We start from the raw sequence: 18,809 nt of genomic DNA on the forward strand, positions 1-18,809 counted from the left end.
ATGTCCTGTGTTCCCCATCGATTACAGATTTCCTGGAACACCTCCATTCCCTTGGATTCAGATGATAGCAACTGAGAAAGTCTGTCTAATTTTCCACCCCTGGAGTATGCATGGCGGATAGTGCAAGAATGGGCTGTTCTGCCCAAGGAAAAATGAGCTCTGCTTCTTGTAGAGCTGGGTGACTTTTTGTGCCCCCCCCACCAATGGTTGATGTAAGCCACGGCTGTGGCGTTGCCAGACTAGATCCTAAACAGGGGCCATAGCAGGAGTTCAGCAAAGGGACAGGTGAATCACACTGAGTTCCAGGATGTTGATGGGTAGCCCCATTTCCTCAGAAGAACAGACCCTCTGTACAGAAAAGGCGAGAGGCTGACATCTGTCATGAGGACTTTCCAGGTTACTGGACGGATTCACCCATTTCTAGTGCAGGGTTGGTTATTCACCACGTTAGGCACATTGTGGTGTTTTCAGACAGGCACTTGAGAAGTTCCACTTGTCCCATGACACCAGGATGCTAAGCTGCAGTGGTCAAGGGTGAAACTGGGTATAGAGTATTGCATGAAAGGAGTCCACGAAATAAACCAGAACCCTCATACAAAGGCAAATGGAGGGGGGACTTTTGGACAGAAAAGTCTGAACCTAGGATCAGAGTGCCAACAGCTTCTCTTGAGGAATGGACACCCTTTCTAAGGCTGTGTCCAAGACCAGACCCAGCTACTCCAGCCATTGGGTCAGTTTCAAGGCAGAGGAGGATTAATGATCCAACTGAACCTCATCAGAGTCTGCACTACCGTCTGGACGTTGGCTGACAAAACTTAGACTGACTGAACTTTCAGCAAGAGATCATCCAGGTACCACACAATATGGATTCCTTTAGAGCAGTGGTTCTCAACCCTGTCCTCAAGTACCCCCAAAAAGGCCATGTTTGCAGGTTTTCCTTTATCTTGCACAGGTGCTTTAAAACAGAGTCAATGGCTTGGTATTTTAGACAGCTATTTTATCTAGGAGAAATTCCCAAAACATGGTATTGGGGGTACTTGAGGACAGGGTCTAGAACCACTGCTTTAGAGCACAGCATAGAGCATAGATAGGACCGGGGCCAGCATCTTACTGAATACCAAAGGCGCCAAGGGCAGGTCAAAGATTAAGAAACACATTTAAAGTGTTGCAGACCCACAGCAAAATGCATGAAGCAGTAATGGGGTAGAAAGAAGAGAACTTGCAATTAAGCATCCTCCCCTAAAGCTATGAGGTCCCCTGAAATGATAACACAGTAGACATGAAGAAATCCATATGGAACGTCTCAACCCTAACAAAGTGGTTTTCAAAACTTTGGATCCATGATGGGGGTAGGTCTCTGCTCAATTTGGAAACCAGGAACATGTTTAAGTAGAAACCTAACTCCTCCCCCTCTGGAACCAGGATTATGACTCCCTGAGACACCAGATGACTTAGAGCAGCATAAAAGGTCTGTCTTTATGCAGACATTTTGGAGGGAGCAAGACATTTGGAGGGCAAAAAGTGAGGGAACAGCAGAACACCAAAACCACAGCAGTAGTAAAATTGCGCTTGCTCCAAAATGGAAAGCCGCTAACACCGCAAACAGAATAATTGCCAAATCAATGGTAACCAAAACGTGTAGCGCTAACTGAGAATAACACCCTCAAATTAATAAGGTGAAGAGCTAATGCTCTAAATACAATTTGACTGGAATAGAAAGAAGAACACAGAAAAAATGTCCATCACTGGAAAAAAATTTGTGCAATATAAATAAAAGTCCGTGTACATAGAGACTCTACTTATCACCACTTATGAGTGATGTATAAAGTGCCATCATCAGCATATAATTATAAAAGTCTTAAAAAGATAATGCAGAGCTGGTTCCTAAGTAGTCCCACGTATATATGTTGAATAGTGCGTGGAGGGACCAACTCTGTAACTTCGCACCACAGTGTCTTAAAAGATGTGCACTTCCCTCAACCGATGAAAAATGGGGGCTTACCGGAGGGTTTGAACCCAAAACAGTATATACTGTGAGGGTCAAACCGGCTTTTATTGCTCACTGGCAATGGGGGGAAGACCTTGACAGCATGAAGATGAAGGGATCACAGGGGGCCTCAAAGATGTATCTTCTCCAAATGAAACCATGGATCTCCCCACATGTGGCTCATACAGGATTAAAAAAGGGCCACATAGTGTGATACCGTAAAACAACGTATTTTATTGTAAAAAGAAATAAACTTACATTATAGATGATAAAAAAGCGCTTGTACATAAAAAGGCGGCAGTGGAGTCCTCCCGACGCGTTTCGTCTAACAAGACTTCGTCCAGGGGTACCCTCCACTGCAGCCTGACTCCCTAATATAGGTACTGTAATCCTCATAATGTGAATCCAGCCCATTCAATTCCGTAGATTGGCACTTCCGGGTTGCCCAAGATGGCGGACCCGCGTGCGTTCCGAGCCTCGATTTCATGGGTGTGCTATGCGTTCCACCTCCCAGTGTTGTGGCCCAATATTCCCAATAAGTCAAATAGTATTGAGGTCTCTATTAGAATAGTGTAACAAGAATAATCTTAAATTGCATATCCGCTAGTATCTGCTGTTTAAAGTGTTAAATGTCTCCTAGTGTGTGCGGAGACGAATCCCGGCGAATCCCGCAATATGACGTCGTGACGTCACGACGCGGGAACGGAAGTACGCTTATGCAAGCCTCGTTCCAGACTGGCTTGCATTCCAGCGGTGGTTAGCCGGAAGCTCTCAGTGCGAAAGCACATAGAGACGAGCCTCGATCTGGAATGGCTTGCATTCCAGTTCTAGTAAGTTAACCGGAAGCTTGCGTTCCACCGCGCGTCATACTAATGGCAAGTGTAGCTTCACACGTTCAAAGATGTATCGACGTAATTGCTCATAAGGGATACACATATATTTTTTATATTTGCTTATGAGCAAAACTTTGGTTATTACGTTCGTAAAAATACATGTTAAAGCACTTCTACTGTTTAGTCCTGATGGCTGTAGGATATAATGTGAATTAACACGAACACATCCACATATGTGCGGGTGTATATTCTCTATATTCCCATTTTGATAGAATGATATCATACACAATCTGGGTAAACCAGGTTGTATACAGATTACATAAAGATATGAACATACACAAATATATGAAACGCTGTATATGTATATAACACATACAGCATCATAGATGTAAGGAATTCAATGAACTGGATTCGCATAGATATACATAATTCACATCTGTGGTTCCTTATCCAATATAGAGACTACTAACAATCAGAACATATAGAAGTACCGGCGAACCATAGACTTAATACTTATGATTGGTCTAGAAAAGCGTTGATATCTATTTCGACATTTAGCCCTGAAGGGGCAAATGTCTGTAGCTCATATGCCCAGAACATCTCCAGACGGGACACCCCCCTTATTTTGGCACCCCCTCTCCATGGTGGTGTATATTTGTCTATAATGATAAACTGTGATCCATCAGGATTTCCACCATGGAATTCTTTATAATGCCTCGGGACCGTATGTTTAGGGTCTCTGCTTTTAATTAGGGCGATATGTTCCCCCACTCTGATTGAAAATGTCCTGGTGGTACGGCCTATATATTGTTTATGGCAGGGACAGGTGATGAGATACACTATATATTTGGTGCTGCACGTGCAGAATGATTTTATCGTGTATCTCCTTCCCGTCGCCATGGAGGTGAACTCGGTCACTTTACGCGTCCTCACAGCATTATGCTGACATACAACACACTTCCTGCATGGAAAAAAGCCAGTCCAATCGTGAAAGAAAGATGGACGGGTAGGGGCATTAATGATGTTAGGGGCTATCCGACCCTGTATTGAGGGTACACCCTTAAAGATAACCTTAGCTTCTTCTGGGATAAGTGGGCCCAGAATATTATCTTGTTTAAGGACGCCCCAATGCCTCCTCATAATATTTTTGATTTGTCTATGCTGTGTTGAAAAAGCCGTCAACATGGCCCACCTAAACTTCCCGTCAGGCTCTCTCTCAGGTTTAACTTCCAGTAGAGATTTCCTATCTATATTGGTGGCTCTTTGGATTTCATAATCCAGGCTATTGGTATCATAACCCTTGTCTAGGAATCAAATTTTTAGGATTTTGGCTTGTTCAAGAAATACCTCTGTATCCGTGCAATTCCGACGAAGTCTCAAGAACTGACTTCGCGGAACCGCATTCAGCCATGAGACATGATGACAACTGTCTACAGGAATGAAACCATTATGGTCTGTAGGTTTAAAATATGTGCTAAATCTAAATTGTTTGTTTACTATCTCTATCTGTAGGTCCAAAAAGCCCCTACCCGTCCATCTTTCTTTCACGATTGGACTGGCTTTTTTCCATGCAGGAAGTGTGTTGTATGTCAGCATAATGCTGTGAGGACGCGTAAAGTGACCGAGTTCACCTCCATGGCGACGGGAAGGAGATACATGATAAAATCATTCTGCACGTGCAGCACCAAATATATAGTGTATCTCATCACCTGTCCCTGCCATAAACAATATATAGGCCGTACCACCAGGACATTTTCAATCAGAGTGGGGGAACATATCGCCCTAATTAAAAGCAGAGACCCTAAACATACGGTCCCGAGGCATTATAAAGAATTCCATGGTGGAAATCCTGATGGATCACAGTTTATCATTATAGACAAATATACACCACCATGGAGAGGGGGTGCCAAAATAAGGGGGGTGTCCCGTCTGGAGATGTTCTGGGCATATGAGCTACAGACATTTGCCCCTTCAGGGCTAAATGTCGAAATAGATATCAACGCTTTTCTAGACCAATCATAAGTATTAAGTCTATGGTTCGCCGGTACTTCTATATGTTCTGATTGTTAGTAGTCTCTATATTGGATAAGGAACCACAGATGTGAATTATGTATATCTATGCGAAACCAGTTCATTGAATTCCTTACATCTATGATGCTGTATGTGTTATATACATATACAGCGTTTCATATATTTGTGTATGTTCATATCTTTATGTAATCTGTATACAACCTGGTTTACCCAGATTGTGTATGATATCATTCTATCAAAATGGGAATATAGAGAATATACACCCGCACATATGTGGATGTGTTCGTGTTAATTCACATTATATCCTACAGCCATCAGGACTAAACAGTAGAAGTGCTTTAACATGTATTTTTCCGAACGTAATAACCAAAGTTTTGCTCATAAGCAAATATAAAAAAATATATGTGTATCCCTTATGAGCAATTACGTCGATACATCTTTGAACGTGTGAAGCTACACTTGCCATTAGTATGACGCGCGGTGGAACGCAAGCTTCCGGTTAACTTACTAGAACTGGAATGCAAGCCATTCCAGATCGAGGCTCGTCTCTATGTGCTTTCGCACTGAGAGCTTCCGGCTAACCACCACTGGAATGCAAGCCAGTCTGGAACGAGGCTTGCATAAGCGTACTTCCGTTCCCGCGTCGTGACGTCACATCGCGGGATTCGCCGGGATTCGTCTCCGCACACACTAGGAGACATTTAACACTTTAAACAGCAGATACTAGTGGATATACAATTTAAGATTATTCTTGTTACACTATTCTAATAGAGACCTCAATACTATTTGACTTATTGGGAATATTGGGCCACAACACTGGGAGGTGGAACGCATAGCACACCCATGAAATCGAGGCTCGGAACGCACGCGGGTCCGCCATCTTGGGCAACCCGGAAGTGCCAATCTACGGAATTGAATAGGCTGGATTCACATTATGAGGATTACAGTACCTATATTAGGGAGTCAGGCTGCAGTGGAGGGTACCCCTGGACGAAGTCTTGTTAGACGAAACGCGTTGGGAGGACTCCACTGCCGCCTTTTTATGTACAAGCGCTTTTTTATCATCTATAATGTAAGTTTATTTCTTTTTACAATAAAATACGTTGTTTTACAGTATCACACTATGTGACCCTTTTTTTATCCTGTATGAGCCACATGTGGGGAGATCCATGGTTTCATTTGGAGAAGATACATCTTTGAGGCCCCCTGTGATCCCTTCATCTTCATGCTGTCAAGGTCTTCCCCCCATTGCCAGTGAGCAATAAAAGCCGGTTTGACCCTCACAGTATATACTGTTTTGGGTTCAAACCCTCCGGTAAGCCCCCATTTTTCATCGGTTGAGGGAAGTGCACATCTTTTAAGACACTGTGGTGCGAAGTTACAGAGTTGGTCCCTCCACGCACTATTCAACATATATACGTGGGACTACTTAGGAACCAGCTCTGCATTATCTTTTTAAGACTTTTATAATTATATGCTGGTGATGGCACTTTATACATCACTCATAAGTGGTGATAAGTAGAGTCTCTATGTACACGGACTTTTATTTATATTGCACAAATTTTTTTCCAGTGATGGACATTTTTTCTGTGTTCTTCTTTCTATTCCAGTCAAATTGTATTTAGAGCATTAGCTCTTCACCTTATTAATTTGAGGGTGTTATTCTCAGTTAGCGCTACACGTTTTGGTTACCAACAGCAGAACACCAGCTTTTACCCTGAGGACAAGACACCCTAGACCCAGAGGTCCTGGACTACTCAGAACCAGGATTATAAAAACGTCAACAGTCACCCCCCCCCCCCCAAAAACACACACTTGTACAAGTGGGTGTTCCCCCTCACCATGCCTTCTTATGAAAGTAGACACCTGCCTTGGGTTTGGAGCTGGAGGCCTTAGAGGGATGAAAGGAACTCTTTCTTTAGATACACTGTTACAGCAAATTTCCCCACTAGGGCACTTGCTTTCTTTTTCTGCGGCAGAAGAGTGTTTTACTCTGTGATTTTCTTGATAGAAGTGAATTACTAAGGAAGCAACCCCCTTTGAATATCATCCTTTCAAACCTTTTTTGCCAGGAAATCTTTCACATATGAAGAGAAAGGAGGCTCAATCTAGCAATTTGGTGAAGGGTATCAGGCAGGTCATCTACACAGTATCGTAAAGCCACAGGCAGGCACTCTACTTGTTTAAGAACTGCAGGATCTGTCTGAAAAGAGCCAGAATCCCAGCTCAACTGTTTCATCCAGACCACAAGAATCTGACAGACTGTTATAGATACGACTGCTGGTTGCATAGTCGGACTTGCCAGGGAAAACAAGGCCTTAAATAGGGCTTCCAACCTTTTGTCTATGGGGTCCTTAAAAATGGGATATTCTTTCACAGGGAGAAAATCTTCTGTTCAAACAGGAAATGGCTGGGGCACCAGTGGGAACAGATCATTTTTTAAAAGAAGTCTTTGTCTATAAAATATTGCTGTACACAGTCTTACAACGTAGTACTAAACTACCTCTGTACCCTTTGCTGTTCTATATGTCATGGCAGCCAGAAATGAGCAGGAGCTCAAATCATGCTCAGTGTTCCTGTAACAAAAAATAGGATTTTTATAACAGCTTACCTGTAAAATCCTTTTCTTGAAGTACATCACGGGACACGGAGCCATAGTGATAACTATATGGGGTATATAGCCACCTTTAGGTGATGGACACTGGCACGCCCAAGACAGGAAGTTGCCTCCCTATATAACCCTTCCCACACTGGGAGCACCTCGGTTTTTTTTGCCAGTGTCGAAGGTGTTGGTCACGGTTAAAGATGTTTTATGAAGAGCTCCACTGGAGCAATCCTTGCTGGACGAGCAAGCTAACAAGCCGGATCCATTCAAAATGCCATTTAAAGGCTAAGGTGAATGGTACCTGGGCCTCATCACCGAAGAAACTAGGCTTTGCCTGTAATGCCTCTCTTGGAGGGCAGGACCCTGGAACCCAGTACTTTGGTTAATTTTTAAAATGCCAAAGCCTTTCTGGCAGGGTGCTATACAGCTCCAGGGGAGTGGATATCCCTTTTAAGGAACCCGGACCCTGAAGGTCTTTTGACTTAGCCTGCCATGATGGGTGAAAATTGGATCTATTGGTTTCCAACAGATACCTGCGGCGGGGATAAGGTAAGTGAAGGTCCTAAGGAAACTTGGTTTACTTTGGATTCTTCTTTGAGCAAAAATATTTTCTCGTCATACCTAAAAATCACCACTAGATGGCGTAGGGAGATACTTATCCACAATAGCCAGGTCTCCCTGTAAAAAGTACGCTGCTGTGTCTGTAAGGAGAGAAGGGACTTTGCTTACCTCCTAAGGGTCTATCCCTGGACGGCCGCTGCCACTGTGGATGGAGGGGATTGCTGGGTCGTCGAAGCAGCATTTTCTCTATAAGACCATGCCCAGCCAGTAGGTGTTCCTACCCCGCTGGGTGTCCCATTCCAGGGGAATGCTTTTACAGGCATCCCTGGTATCTCTGGAAGCTGCACTAGCCCCCCCCCCCCCCCCCCCCCAGCATCTCATTTGCATGGTTAAATCTGGTCTTGGAGTGAATGGAGCCTGGTCAGATTACCTAATGAAAGTTCTTAATTTGTTCTGAGGACATAGCTCCAGCTGATGACCCCTGCAAAGATTACTACATCAAGCCTGTTTGACCCTCTCTAATAAAGGGTCCAGGCTCTCTGGCAAGAATCTATATTGCTTGAGGTGGCTGTGTATGCACGAAGTGGAAGGTCTTCTGGATTCATCTGCAATTTCACAGATTTGTGTTTTTTTTTAGTTTTTCTACAATTGGACTATTTTCAACACTTTATGAGCAATTTTATGTTTAGCGCAACACTGTTTTTGTATATGCTATGTAATGTGATTAGATCACACTTTAGTGGTGCTGCTGAGAATTTACACTGTAATGGTTTCATTTTATTTGTAGGTTATTTTTTTTTTGCACAAGCGCAGTATTTCTTTTGAATGCAATAATAATTCAGAAACCTGTTTTAGTAATGGAGGGAAGTTAGCTGAGTATAAGTCCGTTATCTTAGGAGTGAGTTGTATTCCTAGGTATGGAGGTCTATGAGGTGTCCAAGAGAAGGGAAGTGAATCTTTAGCAAGATGAAGGTCTGAAGGAGGCAAGGAAAAGTTGAGTGCAGTCGATTTTTGATAGTTAACTGTTAAGCCCGAAATGTGTGCAAAATGGTTTAGAACAGAGAGGAGATATGGGGAGATGACAGAGTAAGAGGCCATCTGCAAAAAGACACACTTTATGACGGTCTGTCATCTTTTCATGTGAGAGGCTTTTTAAATAAATTAGATTTTTAAACTCTACACCATGCGATTTGCCCTTTTGCACTCGTCTTCATTGTAGATGTGGAGCGCTGCTGAATCAATGGCAAAATATTCTAGCCATCTAACAGCCAGGCGCTAATAATCTTGGTTCCCAAAGTTCTAAATCTCTGGTAAGGAGCTCTGGGAGCAGTGGTGGCACACCTGTGGAGCACAACTTGGCTTGCAGTGTTTTACTGTTGGAACTATATTTCTTTCACAAGAACATTTCATAGGATTTGATTGCAAGATTTGCTGCTCAATTGAGACTTTGCATATACATGATACATTTTCTAATCAATTATTTTCCACAATATTCACTTATGAATGCGATTTTTCTTTTACTTGCATGATCCTTTTTGTCACTTTAATAATTTGTATTGATCCATTTAATTTAAAGCGATAGCGTATCTACTTCTATTTTATTTAAAATGTTTACAGCCCAGTATTCGGATTAGTGTGCTGCGGTTTTAATTTTGTTTTGGTACACCAAGTACAGGTACTTTTGTCAGTTTTTTTAAAGTAATACATATATTCTTTAAGGAAAAACAAGGCATTCAGGATATTGTCTTGCAAAAATGATTTTTTCTTTCACAAACCTTAGACAATAAAATCAAAAAAAATAGATAAATAAAAATATAAAATGTACCTTTCTTGACCAGTGTTAATTATTTATGTTACTGCAAATAAAAAGTATACTATTTATTCTGTAATTTGTCCTGCTTAACCATTTCAATACAGGCCAGTTTCCTCCCTTCCTGCCCAGGACAATTTTCAGCGCTGTAACACTTTGAATGACAATTGCGTAGTCATGCAACGCATGTACTCAACTACATTTTTATCATTTTCTTCCCGCAAATAGTGTTTTCTTTTGGTGGTATTTGATCACCACTGAGGTTTTAATTTTTTGCTAAACTAAAAAACACCAAAATTTTGGAAAATAAAGTTTTTCTTTATTTCTGTTATAAAATTTAGTTGTTTTCTCCGTCACCGACAGGCACTGATAAGGTGGCACTGATAAAGGTGGCACTAATATGTAGAATTGATGGACACTGATATGCAGCACTGATTGGCACTACTGATGAGGTACTGACAGGCATTACTGATGGGCACTGACAGGTGTTACTGATGGGCACCTCTCAAAGGGGCTGAGCCAATAATCAATGCACTGATTATCAGCGCAGACCCTCCCTCTGACAGGAGAGCCGCCAATCGGCTCTGTCAGCATGAACCGAGGAAAGCCGTTTACCATCACCCGATTACACGCTGTGATCAGCTGTGATTGGTCACAGCTGATCACGTGGTAAAGAGCCTACGTCATAGGCTCGTAACCACGATCGGAGTTGCGGTGTGTCAGAGTGACACAGCACACCACCGATTGCCGCAGACGTTCACGGCTTATCCTGCTGGATATCATATGACGTCCAGTCAGGATAACTTAACCACTTTGCGCACTTCATTCTGTTATATGGCGGGCAGTAGTTAAAATAAAACTAAAATTATGATTCTGGTTATTTACAGAAATTAAACTTTTTTTTCTTCTTCAATTTTGTGCTTTAAATGTATAAATATGATAAATGTGTTAAAAATATTAACAAAACAAAAATAAAAAAGGTAATTGGAGTTAATTTAAAGAGAAGTAAAGGATCTTTTTTGTTAGAATCATACTTGCAGTGAGGGGAAAAAAGTATTTGATCCCTGATGATTCTGTAGGTTTGCCCACTGACAAAGAAATTATCTAGTTTATAATTTTAAGGGTAGGTTTATTTTAACAGTGAGAGACAGAACAGCAACAACAAAAAAAACACATTTCAAAAAAATTTAATTGATTTGCATTTTAATAAGTGAAAGTATTTGAGTATTAAGTATTTGACCCCTACACAAAACATGACTTAGTACTTGGTGGCAAAACCCTTGTTGGCAATCACAGAGGTCAGACGTTTCTTGTAGTGAGCCACCAGGTTTGCACACATTCCAGGAGGGATTTTGTCCCACTCCTCTTTGCAGATCCTCTCCAGGTCATTAAGGTTTCAAGGCTGTTGGTAACTCTAACCTTCAGCTTCTTCCAAATATTTTCTATGGGATTAGCTGGCTAGGCCACTCCAGGACCTTAATGTGCTTCTTCTTGGGCCACTCCTTTGTTGCCTTGGCCATGTGTTTGGGTCATTGTCATGGTGGAATACCCATCCACTAACCATTTTCAATCCCCTGGCTGAGGGAAGGAGGTTCTTCACCCTAGATTTGACGGTACATGGCCCTGTCCATTGTCTCCCTTTGATGCAGTGAAGTTGTCCTGTTCCCTTAGCAGAAAAACACCCCCAAAGCATAATGTTTCCAACTCCATGTTTTTTGATGGTGGGGATGGTATTCTTGGGGTCATAGGCAGCATTCCCCCTCCTCCAAGTTGAGTTGATGCCAAAGAGCTCAGTTTTGGTCTCATCTCACCACAACACTTTCACCCAGTTCCCCTCTAAATCATTTAGATGTTCATTAGCAAACTTCAGATGGGCCTGTACATGTGCTTTCTTGAGCAGGGGGACCCTGCAGGCGCTGCAGGATTTCAGTCCTTCACGGCATAGTGCGTTACCAATTGTTTTCTTGGCGACTATGGTCACAGCTGCCTTGTGATCATTGACAAGATTCTTCCGTGTATTTCTGGGCCGATTCCTCACCGTTCTCATGATCATTGAAACTCCACAAGGTGAGATCTTCAAATGGTTATGGGGTATTCCTGTGCTATCGTAAAACGGGGTGAGGGAGAAAAAGAGGAGGGGAACCAAATCTAAGTGAAACAAGGAAAAGCAGCCTACACCGAATGGGGTACAGCCTGTCCCCGGCTACAGAGAAAATGGGTAAATAGTGGTGCTGCGCTAATCCTATTAAGATATGCAATGATAATACGTGTAATGCCTCAGTGATGGTGGGTACCTCCCAGTACCGATGAAATAAATATTTACAAATGGAAAAAAAAAAATCAGTAAAAAAGTAACCTAATATGGCAGTGGTGTAATTCCGTACTGGTAATATGTATGACTATATACTAATCATGCATGTACTCAGTTGGTGCTAGCAATAAAACATGCACAATATGTGAAAAGTGATCAGTGCTTATACATCATAATCCACAATATAAAAATATATATATAAAAAATAGCGGCTAACTTACAACATAACCAGTCTCTGACTGGCTTAACATGTACCTAATATAAATCAACACACTCTCAGGTGCGTGTATAGGCAAAGTGAATAGTGCTTAAAGTGCATAACATACAGTAACAATTCTAATGTGGCTGAGTGTTAAAAGGTTCATTTAAATGCAGATCATGCGTGCAAAACAATATGGAATATAGTGCTCCGTTCGGCAATGAACAATTATTCAAAGTCCATAAAATATGAGTGATCCCTTCGGTGCTAACATATAGGTGACAATGGTGATCAATCTTCATGCAGCAATGCGCACACTGGTGGGCAGTGGCCCCTTACCTGAAGGTAATGGGGTAATCGCATTTAGCCACTTTGAGGCATGGCAGCCTTTGTAGAAACCGTGGATATATCCAGCTGTGAGAGATGGTGGGGATATGGTCCTATCCTGGTCACTTCTCTCCTGGGGGCGTCTAGTCCTTTCAAGTAGTGTCCCGGGGTCACCCAGATAGATTAAAAAGGGAAGCCCACAATAGTGTAATATTGTATGGAAAACGTACCACTTTTATTTAAGAAAACACATATGTACTCACATAACAAAACATTAGAACCGGGTGGAGATCCGACGAGCGGCGAGCTCGTAGTACAACAGTCATAGAGTGCCTGTCCCGTCCCTACGCGTGACGTCACGGTCCCCTGAAGAAGTCACGTGACCGTGACGTCACACGTAGGGACAGGACAGGCACTCTATGACTGTTGTACTACGAGCTCGTCGGATCTCCACCCGGTTCTAATGTTTTGTTATGTGAGTACATATGTGTTTTCTTAAATAAAAGTGGTACGTTTTCCATACAATATTACACTATTGTGGGCTTCCCTTTTTAATCTATCTGGGTGACCCCGGGACACTACTTGAAAGGACTAGACGCCCCCAGGAGAGAAGTGACCAGGATAGGACCATATCCCCACCATCTCTCACAGCTGGATATATCCACGGTTTCTACAAAGGCTGCCATGCCTCAAAGTGGCTAAATGCGATTACCCCATTACCTTCAGGTAAGGGGCCACTGCCCACCAGTGCGCGCATTTCTGCATGAAGATTGATCACCATTGTCACCTATATGTTAGCACCGAAGGGATCACTCATATTTTATGGACTTTGAATAATTGTTCATTGCCGAACGGAGCACTATATTCCATATTGTTTTGCACGCATGATCTGCATTTAAATGAACCTTTTAACACTCAGCCACATTAGAATTGTTACTGTATGTTATGCACTTTAAGCACTATTCACTTTGCCTATACACGCACCTGAGAGTGTGTTGATTTATATTAGGTACATGTTAAGCCAGTCAGAGACTGGTTATGTTGTAAGTTAGCCGCTATTTTTTATATATATATTTTTATATATATTTTTTATATTGTGGATTATGATGTATAAGCACTGATCACTTTTCACATATTGTGCATGTTTTATTGCTAGCACCAACTGAGTACTTGCATGATTAGTATATAGTCATACATATTACCAGTACAGAATTACACCACTGCCATATTAGGTTACTTTTCTACTGATTTTTTTTCCATTTGTAAATATTTATTTCATCGGTACTGGGAGGTACCCACCATCACTGAGGCATTACACGTATTATCATTGCATATCTTAATAGGATTAGCGCAGAACCACTATTTACCCAAGGTGAGATCTTGCATGGAGCCCCAGACCGAGGGAGATTGACAGTTATTTTGTGTTTCTTCCAATTGCGAACATTTGCACCAACTGTTGTCACCCTCTCACCAAGCTGCTTGTAGCGATGGTCTTGTAGCCCATTCCAGCCAATGTTGTCCCTGACATCCTTAGACAGCTCTTTGGTCTAGGCCATGGTGGGCAGATTGGAATCCAATTGCTTGCTTCTGTGGACAGGTGTCTTTTATACAGGTAACAAGCTGAGATTAGGAGCACTCCCTTTAAGAGGGTCCTCCTAATCTCAGCTCGGTACCTGTATAGAAGACACTGGGGAGCCAGAAAACTTGCTGATTGATGAGGGAACAAATACTTCTTTCACTATTAAAATGCGAATCACTTTATAATTTTTTTGAAATGTGTTTTTCTGGATATTTTTGTTATTCTGTCTCTTACTGTTAAAATAAACCTACAAATAAAATTATAGATTGATAATTTCTTTGTCAGTGGGCAAATATACAAAATCAGCAGTGGATCAAATCTTTTTCCCTCACTGTACCTCGATGGATGCAGCATTGGTCTGATGCTGCATCTGTCCCCCGGAGCCTCTGCACTGAGAACCGAGCTATCTAACATCGCAGATCACTTGGTTTTCAGAGCTCCCTGAGCAGAGAGCTGCAGGCTGTCAGTCACAACTCTGCTCCCTCCTCGCTCATTGGAGCACTGAGCTGTGGAGGGAGAGGGGCGGCCGTCTCAGGCTCTCAGTGGGTCGCTGAGAGGCTGAGCCAGGTGTCAGTCCAGGCACCTGGCGGATCCAGACTGTTGCGATGACCCCCTCTCTGCTGAAAATGGGTCACAGGAGTGCAAAATGAACTGCACTTCTGTGATCCCTAGGAGAAGTACAGCCAAACGAGCTTGGGCTGGGCTTCCCCTTTAAAGTAAGCTTTTACAGCAGCTGCTTCTAGAGCCGCTCTGTGTACACAGCAACTCTGGCTTTGATTAATTAGAGCTGAGAATTGCTGGGTACCAGAAGGGTTGTCCTGGCATTAGGGCATATGATGAAACACATCAGGTGGAGCCTGTGCACGTGATGTGATCATGTTCCTCCTCCCAGGAAGTGGATATTCTGTTACCCTGGGACGATTGTTCTGTATAAGCGTTTATACGTATAAGCCCTTAAGTTTTCTACTATATGTGAGCGTTAAACCTTGTTTTTATCAAATATAACAGTTTTAAAATATGTGGGATTGTCCATTTTCTACATCGAATCGGTTGGCGATGCTGAGACGTGACCAATTATAATTCTATACGTGAGACCGGATTGAAGTGTTACTTGATGACGAAATGTTATCTATATGACCATCTTCAGAGGGGAGGTGTCGGATTTGGATATCATAAGCATATATAGTGTGATGGACTCCATAATTTCAGTAAAGGAGTCCACAATCTGGTAAGGGCAGTTTGCCCTCCTTCTATGGTGGTGGTGCACAAGAGAAGTGGCTGTTTCAAAGATTGATACATGTTCATTTACACATCAAAGAGGATTTCTGATTCTTATCACTGTGGTGTTTACACTATGGACTGTATATTATATGCAGTTTGCATTTTTTGACCAGCCACTGTGGTGTTATTACCTCAGATAACATTCTACATATTTTTTGTTTTATGGTTTATATTTACATTTGTTTGCAATTGCATTTACTTTAAGCACTGCAATAAACATTATATTCCAGTAATGTCAATACATGTTTGCTGTAATAGTCTATAATTGGTGATCATTCACTCTCTAGCCCATCCCTTGTTTCTCCTTGGTGAAGAGGAAAAGATACATTGTAGAGGAGTCTGTACCAAAAAACAAAACAAAAAATCTGTTGGAAATAAAATAAAGATTAATTCGGTGCTTGATTTAGTTTAGTGAGTTTTTATATCCATTTCCTAATAAAACAACTTTTTTGTACCCATATATTTGTATTTAAAATGGAACTCCACCTAAAAGGGGAGGTTCCGTCTTAAGGCTTCCTCTCTCACACCTCTAACATTTGGCACTTTTTTGGGGGGCAACTGGTTAACTGATTTTGACTACTTCTGCCTGTACTCTTTCACACTGAATACCCAGTTAAATTTAACCCAGTTACTGCAAGCCCAAAACTTAATGCCCACTTTCTTTAAGCCGGCCATAAATGGTTTGAATCTTGACCGGTTCAGCAGGCACCAACCAAGATTCAATCTAATCAGATTTTTCATGCGATAATTGCCAGCAGCTATAGCTGCTAGCAATAATCACTGTGTGCATTCCCGACAGAACGGCTCCCCACTGCCCCCACCCCCCAGTGGGAGAACACAATGGCTCCGCGGGAGGAATTCCTATATCAACACTGACCGTGTTGATGGGGGAATCGAGCGATTTTAAAAAATATAAATAAAATGCGATGCTGTGAAGAGCCCAATCTGGAGTTGGGCCTTAAAGCTGTTTACAGCTGAAACATCTAAGTTAAGCTGCCAATTTCATCTTCTGCGGTTTATGTTAATAATCATTGCTGTTAGTAATGGCTTCTTCATTGTTATTTTTGCATTAACTGCCACCTTATATTTATAAAAGTGGTTACCAAAAGCGCCTACCTTTAAAGTATGAAATCCGACAATGCATTTAGGACGTAGTAAAACTTGGTGAATCATTGAATAAAGATCACAATTTTTGCTCTCTTGAATTCTCTGCTGGTTGTATTTGGTTAAGGACAATATTATCTCCAACCCCATTGATTGAGTCTTTTCACAGCTGCTGATCTCCACAGTCTAAAATATGGGAAAGGTTAAAATGCAGTATTATTAATAAACAATATTAATTAGATATCTCAGAAATACACAAGGCAAAATTATCTTAACTGCAATTGAAATCATTGCTCCTGACATGCATATTCACTGTTCAGTACATGTTCAATTCATCTATAAGTCTGGTTAGCTGCTTAAGCGCAAAGCTTTCTCCCTATATACACAATAAAGAATAATGTGTAAATCAGCTAAAATCTTATAAATGATATATTACAGTTGACAATAAAGCATGCTCAACTAAGACTGCCTTTAAAAAATGATTTCACTACATGCCAGCACCATTAAACCAGTTCAGATCCGCGCTATAGCCAAATGATGGCTACAGCGTGGATCTACATTGCCAGGACGACGTCTATTGATGTCGTCCCCTTTCCTCGCTCCCCACGCGCACTTGTAAGTGCACATCAGGGAAAATCTGTGTTGGCCGTGTCCCTTGGACACAGCCAATCACAGATTTCTGTAAATGGCCAATCACAGCGGCCGTCACAGCGGCCGTTTACAGGGCGATCGCCGTGGCCAATGAGAGATGATCTGAAATGTTAGCATATGAGATCACCTCTTATTGCCTGCTCTCTCTCCTCATACAGAAACCGAGTGTGAGGAGAGAGAGCTTCTGTGAAGAATTGTGAGTGAATTTTACAGTACAAAAAACAGTGTGCCCAAACAGTGCCCAATCAGTGCCTACAGTGACAATTAGCATCTATAGCTAGTGCCATCTGTGCCCACCTCAGAGTCCACTTGTGCCATCAGTGCATCACCTGTGCCATCGGTGCCCATCTGTGCCGCCTCAACAGTGCCCATCTGTGCCACCTCAACAGTGCACATCTGTGCCACCTCATCAGTGCCCATCAGTGCAGGCTTAGCACACACCTGTGCAGTCTCATCACCATCAGCAACCATATCCAAAAGATGCTTTTTCGTCGAGGAGGCATACCAAATTCTTTCCACGACCGACGAGAGCAACGGGGAGCTCTCTTTTTGGATTTCCTTTCAAATTCGGATTCTGAGTCTGACGTAAATTATGAGCCAGTCCTCAGTAGTGGAACACTGACAGACTCAGAGGAGGAAGATATTCGGCCCGTCAAACGAAGACGTTCTGGTGAGGAGGCAGTGCCATCCACCAGCACCGCAGTGCCATCCACCAGCACCGCAGTACCTCGGCAAGAAAGGCCAAGTACCAGTGGGGTGTCAGCTCAGCTCCAAAGGGTTAGGACCCATGCCAGCCTTCCCTATGCCCTTCAGAACCCCTTGTGGCTTCCTAATTCAGGAGAAGCGAACGTTCCCCCTTTCACTGCCCAGCCAGGAGTCCAGGTGGACACAGAGAATTTTACCCCAATCAATTTTTTAAATTTAATTTTCATGGAGGACATGTTAGCGTCAATTGTGGCCCAGTGCAACCTGTATTCACAGCAATTTATTTAGCAAAATCCAACATTCTATTATGCCTGTCCCTACAAGTGGAGAGACCTAACAGTGGAGGAGTTCAAGGTTTTTTTTGGGCCTCACATTTAATATGGGACTCACCAAAAAAAATGAATTGTGTTCCTATTGGTCAACCCACCCAATCCACCACATGCCGCTCTTCTCCGCGGTAATGCCCAGAACCAGATATCTGATGATCATGAGGTTCCTACATTTCAGTGATAATACCCAGTGCCCTCCCTGAAATGACTCAAATTATGACAAGCTTTTCAAAATTCGGCCAAAACTAAATTATTTTTCAGAAATATTCCCCCAGTTGTTTACCCCAGACTAACACATATGTGTGGATGAGTCCCTTGTTAAATTTAGTGGCAGGCTTAAAATTAAGCACTTTATCCCCAGCAAAAGGGCCTGCTATGGGGTGAAGGTGTACAAATTATGTGACCGAGCCACAGGGTACACATATTCCTTCATAGTGTACGAAGGGAAGGACACCCAGCTGTAGCCCCCTAATTGCCTGGACTACTTGGGATCCAG

At 42.4% G+C, this 18,809-nt stretch overlaps 1 protein-coding gene across 2 annotated transcripts in view; it reads right to left on the bottom strand.

The window, feature by feature from the left end:
- LYST (lysosomal trafficking regulator) overlaps positions 1 to 18,809 on the bottom strand; it is a 556,505-nt gene that overhangs the window by 311,480 nt on the left and 226,216 nt on the right. For both annotated transcript variants that reach the window (XM_073627506.1, XM_073627507.1), the window contains one exon: positions 16,641 to 16,814. In XM_073627506.1, the coding sequence (XP_073483607.1) occupies positions 16,641 to 16,814 (174 nt within the window). The remainder of the gene's footprint in view (positions 1 to 16,640; positions 16,815 to 18,809) is intronic.

This window comes from Aquarana catesbeiana, linkage group LG04, assembly GCF_042186555.1.
Source record: "Aquarana catesbeiana isolate 2022-GZ linkage group LG04, ASM4218655v1, whole genome shotgun sequence".
Taxonomy (NCBI): Eukaryota; Metazoa; Chordata; class Amphibia; order Anura; family Ranidae; genus Aquarana; species Aquarana catesbeiana.